This window comes from Andrographis paniculata, unplaced genomic scaffold, assembly GCF_009805555.1.
Source record: "Andrographis paniculata isolate CXL003 unplaced genomic scaffold, ASM980555v1 Contig21END, whole genome shotgun sequence".
NCBI classification, from domain to species: domain Eukaryota; kingdom Viridiplantae; phylum Streptophyta; class Magnoliopsida; order Lamiales; family Acanthaceae; genus Andrographis; species Andrographis paniculata.
Window position 1 is genome coordinate 119,281 of NW_026137502.1, and position 7,658 is coordinate 126,938.

General features: G+C 29.8%; 1 protein-coding gene across 1 annotated transcript; it reads right to left on the minus strand.

Annotated features, from left to right (window-relative positions):
- Window positions 1–2,794: 2,794 nt before the first annotated feature.
- On the minus strand, window positions 2,795–3,754 carry LOC127244922 (non-specific lipid transfer protein GPI-anchored 13-like). The gene is made up of 2 exons (XM_051265520.1): window positions 3,380–3,754; window positions 2,795–3,298 (listed from the first exon to the last, which is right to left on the minus strand). Exons 1-2 carry the CDS (start codon window positions 3,717–3,719, stop codon window positions 3,066–3,068), a joined length of 573 nt encoding a protein of 190 aa, XP_051121477.1. The 5' UTR covers window positions 3,720–3,754; the 3' UTR covers window positions 2,795–3,065.
- Window positions 3,755–7,658: the final 3,904 nt, after the last annotated feature.

The window sequence follows — 7,658 nt, forward strand, 5'->3', positions numbered from 1 at the left end:
TTTCTACATTTATTTATTTTTTTGCTTTAGAGGTATTTTCTGCTTCAATTTTATCTTTGGTCGAGATGTTTCTTCCTTCTATGTGTTTAGGGATGATATAAAAGTGTTTTTAAAACTATATATATATATATGTATTTATTATTATAGATAACAATCTTTTCGATTGAGTCAAAAGTTTGCAAGTAGTCGTGTAGATGATGATTGAGAGTTTGTTAGTTTGGCTTTTCAAGTATATTTGTTTTCAATTGTTTTAATTTGTTAGTTTACATAATCCTTCCAGCCTGTTCTTTTTGGGAAAAAAATTCAGAAATAGTAACTAAAAATGATTAATTTTGGTATTAATATGAAAGATTTATTAATTTTAATTTTAATCAATTTCGGGGACAAGAATTCCTAATTCAATTCTCAATTGATCATTAATTTTGAATTGGGAGGGGAGGGAGGGCTATCCAAGTGTTCGTTCATGAGAAAATGAAATCATCAATCAACGAAATGATGATGACAAAGTAGTAAGAATTACTGCTCTGGTCTGGTCTGGTCTGACGGGCCTTTCGAATCAAATCACGTTTGTGTTCATGTTAGCATCTTCCATTAGTTTTTCAACTATAAGATCTTTATAGTGAAATTAAAATTAATAAATTTTACCTATATTAGGATCAAATTTGATTATTTTTAATTACAATAGGACTATTTTTTATTTTTATTTTCGTATCCTATGGATTAGGTGCTGAAATTTGTCAGCAGGTTGCTGGATAACTATAAATTATTTGTACATAATGATATTAGTTATTTTAATTAATGATATAAATTATAAGTAATTAAAATCTATGTACTCAACCAAAGGTGAATGAAAATCTTTTAGCATAGAATCCATGCTGAAACTTTTTTATCCTCTGTATTTATTAATTTATACTACTATTAACATTATATTTATTTAAAAATTACCATAAACAATTTTATTATCTTTTTTTTTATGTTCTTTAAATTTATGCACATTTTATCTATATTAAATAAATAATTTTGACCCTATATTTTTTACACATTTTACTATTAATAAAAAATTATAATATATTTTTCATAAAAGATTTCAATCGTGTAACTAATTTATTAATATTTTCAATTTGTCCATCGGGTTATTTATTTTAACCGGAGCATTAAATAAGATATTTATAATTGTATTTTCATTTAAATAGGTGACAATAAATTTGAATAGTTTCTTTCCCGAGAGAGACAATCAAATCTAATTATTCTTCTTAGATAGTAATTGTTTCGAATTGGGTCTTATAGATTAGAATGCAATTAGGTAATAACTCCTATGAATTTAATTAGTGATATTTAATTGGTGTACCTTGATTACTTACACTTTAAGAAAAAATTAGGTATCAAATCTTGTTAATAATTATAACCAATTATTGACAGTCTAAAAAGAATAATCGTATTAAATTGATGATAATATACCATCATATGTTCATCTTGGTAGATAATCATTTGTTAAATAATTGCTATGCTATTTTATTACTTAGATTAAAACAAATGTTTTCTTTTTTTTTTTTTAATTTACCGCATCAAATATAAAAGAGTGAATTACATCATCCATGTGGAGACGATTGTCTCCTTATATTACATCAATTGTGATCACACAGTAGATGAATAGCTTGATTGAGAGTAAAACCACTCTAATTACATTTAAACATTGAAGAGTCATTTATTTTAGCTCCCCATTCTTCAAGTAATGCAACTTTTAGAATAAACTTCTTAATGACTATTCAAAGCAGTTTCCTCACTAGCTCCTCCTCGCTGAATTGAAAGCCAAGAGTGTATACCTAATTTACGTTTTTGAAGTTTAGTTATGTGTACCTCAATTGTACCTTCGAAAGCCTCTGCAATGCATCCCAAGCATTCTTAGCTATTGTACAGTTGGATATAAGTCTTAATTATACATTGTCAACAGCAACAAAAATAACATTCAAAGCCTTTATATTTCCAATCACTTCATACATTTCCTCAGCAGTCTATTGAACTTTTGACTTTGGGATGATGGTTTGAGGGTTTGTGAGCGTCTCTCCAAGCACTATCTTAGTACCTTGGTAGATTTTTTCCATCCGGTCTCGATAGTATCACATGCATCTTCACCAAGCATCATAAAAAAAAAATAACCGTTCGAGTTTTTCAATGCCAATAATCATTTCCTTCAAACAATGGTGGATGACTTGTGGGACCTCCTTAATTTATTTTCAACCACAAATAGATTTACTCAAGAGTATGAACACATTGTTGCTGTGATACCATATATTGGATAAAATAATTATGCTTAAGAGGCTAACTCCTCTGAGTATATGTGAGCGGAAAATGTGAAACTACAAATAATAAACACAAGTGTTAAATATGTGGTTCTTCCAAAGTTATGACAATGGTGTGTTTGTAAGGATCACTGAGACAAAAGAAAAAAAAAAAACTATTGTTAACCAAGTTTAATGAATGTACAAACCTAGATTTGGAGATTTCAATACATGAGACTGCAGTATAATCTATCACCAGCTTACAAGGACTACAAAACACCAACAGTTGTACAACAAAATGCTTAAGCCTTATTTTTTTGTTCTCTAGTTTGACCTTTATCTCATTATTGAAGTCGGGTTATGACCTTGATGAATTCTCATGAACAACTTTATAACTTTGAGAATGGAGAGTTCAAACATTGAGAGGAAACACACAAATTCCACTTTTCTATGAACAACTTTATAACTTTGAGAATGGAGAGTTCAAACATTGAGAGGAAACACACAAATTCCACTTTTCTATGAACTTTTCATAGCATAATGGTGTTCAAATAATTTGAGACAATAATTTGTCTTTTAATCTCCATCGTACAAATAAAGTTTTGATGATTAGAGTAGGGAGAATTTGAAAGTGTTTACAGTCAATCTACATCAAAGTGATTGATTGTACAACCATTTTTTCTTTGGCATGGAACGTAGACAACAAAAACTTTTGAATGCAACACTTCACATTTTATGTAAATAACTCCACTTTATTCCAAAAACCCAAAAAGCGTTATTACAATTTCAAACAAACGCCACAGCCAGCGCCAATCCCGTCACCACCAAGGCGCCACCAACCGCCGCCGTCTCCCTCCCGCCACTAGCCGCACTCGCACTCGCACTCTTACCGCTCTCCGAACCCGTCGCCGCCGCAGTCGCCGGCTTCGGCGTCGCCGGAGACACCGCATTCGAATCCCCCGAACTGGCCACCTTAAAAATCTTGGCCTCCGGCGAATCCGCCGGAAGATTCAGCAACGCTGAAAATCCCCAAATCATAACCCTAAATCAATCCATCAATCATCCGAAATCAGAAAATCAAAGACGAAAATAACCAATACAGGGGCAATCGGAAACTCTGGCGTCGATGTTGCAGGCGGCGGGCATCTGCAGCGCCAAGGTGGTGTTAATGGGGAGTCCGACGGAGGGGTCGGTGCTGTCCTTGATTAGGACGCAGAGGCATTTCGGCATGGCGGTTTTGACCTTGTTGGTGTCGTCGCAGCACTCCTTCGTCGGCTGTTTCGCGCTGCCGCTCACGAACGGGATGCACGCCGCCAGCGTCGTCATCTGCTCCGCGCAGTCCTTCTCGTCGGCGCCGGCGGCCGCGGCGGAGGACGGAGAGCTGAGGAGTGCTGCTCCGGCGAGGAAGAAGATGAAGGTAATGGCCATTCCGGTGTCCATTTGTAGATCAAATTATTAACTTTTAAGTAATTAATTATTTGAATGGAGGATTTGAGATTGAATTTATAGGGTTTTGGGAAATGTGAATTGAATGTGTGTCCATACCTTGGTGGTTGTGGGGTTTATTACATCCATCTATCTATCTTTAAATCATCGAATCTACCTGAAAATTGTTGGAAAAATAATTAATATTGAAGGAAGAAATTTGTGTAAAATGATGTTACTAAAGAAAGTAATTATGCAAAAGAGATGTGGGAGGGAATGCTTCAAGAAATAGATACAATTAAATAAAGAATAAATTGAGTCTTGGTTTGTCCATTATCAGTGCTTCGAGCCCTTGAGCAAAACATAAATCATAGGCCATATAATTTTATTTTTTTTGGCTGATGTTGGGTAATCGTTGCGCTAATACATATCTTGACTATTATAAAATTTCACAATATCTAGACTATTATAAAACTAATCATTCAAATAGTAATAACTACAAATTCTAAAGGTGAAAATTATAAGATTAATTTTAGAAAAATTCTGTTAGAATTTATTATAATTAGAATTGAATTTTGGATTAATTTTAGAAAGTTCTGGTTAGAGTTTGTTATAATTAGAATTTAATTGGGTAATTATAGAAAAAAATGAGATAAAAATTTAAATTAAATTTTAATATATCTAATAATAATAATGAACTTTAAAAATATCTAGGTTTTAGAGAAAAAAATGTAATTAATTTTAGAAAATTTTAGTTAGAATTTAATTTTAAAATTAAAATTATATTGGATAATTATTAAAAAAAATGTAGAACAAAATTTAAATTTAATTTTAATATATCTAATAATATGATGTTCACAAATATGTGCCCTCTTGAAAGTTAGCCCCTAAGCAATTTATCCATTATGATCAAGCTCTTAATCATGACTGTGGCTATGTCCAATTTGATCTCGGAATCCAAAACCAAGTGATTTTAAGCCTTTTATATAATGAAATGAAAGTTTATTTATTTGGAGTTTGATTTTGTGTTGTAGTTTGAGTATTATATTTTATATAAGATAAAATCTAATGTGTTTGTTTAATATTTATGGATACACAATTCTTTAAAAATATTACCATTTTTTTTCAATATATACAATAATAAAAGACAACAAAAATACCAAAACATCATTCCCTATAGCATTTTTATAATCTTCAATATCTAATATTGTTAGTCCTCCCGTAAAATTTAAATAAATAAATAATGTATATATTTTTTTTAATTTAAATTACTATATGAGACGATTAGTTACACCATCTTGTATGTTATCAAAATCGTAATGTTCCGTGTTCGGATCTCACGTATTGTTATATAAAATACTAACTCTTTTTGTTATTCTTATTTTTTTTTTAAACTTCAGAATTCAAAATTTTCTATCTAAACAAAACCAATTTGAAATGATTTTAAAATTTATATTCTTTCGTAAAGAGAATCGTATCGGTAATATAAAAAAAAATACTATCTTAGGTTGAATATTAAATTTTGTGAAATGATAAAATATATATTGAAATGATAAAAAATCTTGGGCAAACATAAATTTATTTGCTTGAAATAAAATACACAATACTATATTATTGTCTAATATATATTTTTGTTTACATATATATAATAGTATTATATTTGTATATTTTATCTTGATATTTTAAAGCTAAACCAATAATTATATGTAATATCTGCAATAATAAAAATATATATAATATAATATTTTTTTAAACCAAAATTTAAAATAAACATAGAAAAGACAATTGATAATTCATACAAAATCAATGCGAAGCCGTCCATTGCTTTGAGAAATACAATCTCATTTTTCAAGAAATGATAACATGTAATAAATGATCTACTTTGTCCCTTTAAATAATTTCACTTTCTATTCACAATTATCTTGTATAAATAGTACCATTATTAATTATTCTTTTACAAGTAGTGTTACATGATACTAAAATATTAGTATATTTTTAATTAATATTTAGTTTACTATTAATTTTATATATAATTAAACGACAAAATTAATAATTTTATACAATAATCAATTACAATAAATATAATTCATAAGAAGTAAGAACATTACTGTATAGAATTATTCTATTCCACACGCCCCTACGCGTATTATTGATTTTTTACATTTTACAAAAACTTATTAATCAATATAATAGTACTTCTTTCGTCACACTCTAAAATATTTTTTTGGAATTTTATAATATATTAAAAAATAATGTTTCATTTGTCAAGCTCTATACGGATTAAAAATATTAGTATTTTAATAGTAGTAGATAGATATAATAGTGTAAAGACCAAATTGACTTCATTTTTAGACACTAGTGTATAATAAAGTGAATGTAATATGGTAAATAAGTATTAAAATAATGATATTAGTAGTTAGTGATATAGTCCACAATTACTAATAAAAAAAATAACATTTGAATTGGATGGACGAAAATAAAAATATATAAACGTTAGAAGTGGACAAATGAAATAATATTTTATTTGTTATTAAAAGTATATAAGATATTTTGACATTTGTCTTTTGACTTTATGTATAAATTAATTGTACGTGTAATAGTATATTTGTAATTTAGGTAAAAGTTAAGGGTATTAATGTATTAATGTGTGATTACTTTACTGAAATAAGAAATGATTATTTTTGAGCTAGAAGAATGAAAATAATAAAAATGATACTTTGAGTTGAAATAAAAGGGGTATTAAGAGACTATTCAAGTGAGACAAACATATATGTATTCACCCAAATAGTTTTATGCTGACAATTCCTAATTAATATTACAAAAGGTCAATATATATAATATATATCACATTCTTTCACAAAAATTAATAATTAAACATTATTTTTTTATATTACTGACACAGTTATCCATAGGTCACATAATAAAACTAAAAGACTAAACAAATACACCCGTACTATATAATCATTTTTATGTAAATAATATACTATATTTGTCCATAATATATATATATATATATATATTTTATGCACAATTGATATTAAATATACATTTCCAAAGATGGAAAGCAAGCCTTATAATATTGCGCACCCACAGGACAGATGTTCCACATTGATGCGAAGTAAATGGTCGCTCTTTGTTTTGGTTCTCAAAGTAGAGCTCTTTAGGCCCTTTGTATAGACAGGTTGACAATGTTCATATATCCGATTCTAAATTAACTGTGTTTGAAGTATGGAGCATAAATAGGTGGAATCTTGATAGTTTGTACATACGTCTTCCTATATGATTGAAGGACGAATTGGTAGGTCAGAAATATTATCTTGAATGAGACTGTTGATGATTGTTGGTGCTGGAGTGCTGCCAAGGATAGGGTCTACAAGGTAGCAAATGGATATTCATGGTTACACATCCAAGCTGGTGGAACTCCGGGAGGCTTTAACTGGATTTGGAGATTGCTAGGACCTGAAAAGATTAAACTATTGATTTGGTTGATTCAAAACAATTCACTGCCCACCTATGAGCTGCTTTATCATAGGAAAATGCAAGTGTGGAGCCTCATTTGTTTAACTGCATTTGAAACTTAGGATCATGTATTTTTTCAATTGTCCTTGGGCAAGTTTAGTGTGAAGTCTGCTATTCATAAATATTCCGGTGACCTTGCTACATGATCCAATAGGAAAGCTATGTGCTTAGCTCAAGGTGGATGCCATTTTGAAATTAACAGCCTTCTGGCATATATGGCTCCGAAGGAATGCTTTCGTTTTTCGCAGAGAGACTCAACTTGTTTCTGGCATAGTCTACAAAATTAAACTTTCGGCTAGGACATTTACCCAAATGTTTATTAAACCGGAAACAACATCTCCTAGTCTTCGATGGGTAACATGGCGGTGAGGAAGACAGACGGATTATTTTCTACACATGGGTGGAAGTTCAAGAGGCAATCAACAGATTTCGGGT

Bases quoted from the DNA above. Each gene is read 5' to 3' on its own strand.
- LOC127244922 (XM_051265520.1), bottom strand. From the start codon at position 3,719: ATGGACACCGGAATGGCCATTACCTTCATCTTCTTCCTCGCCGGAGCA. The intron at 3,299-3,379 runs GTATTGGTTATT...GGGGATTTTCAG, and splicing joins CAGAGTTTCCGATTGCCCCT to CGTTGCTGAATCTTCCGGCG.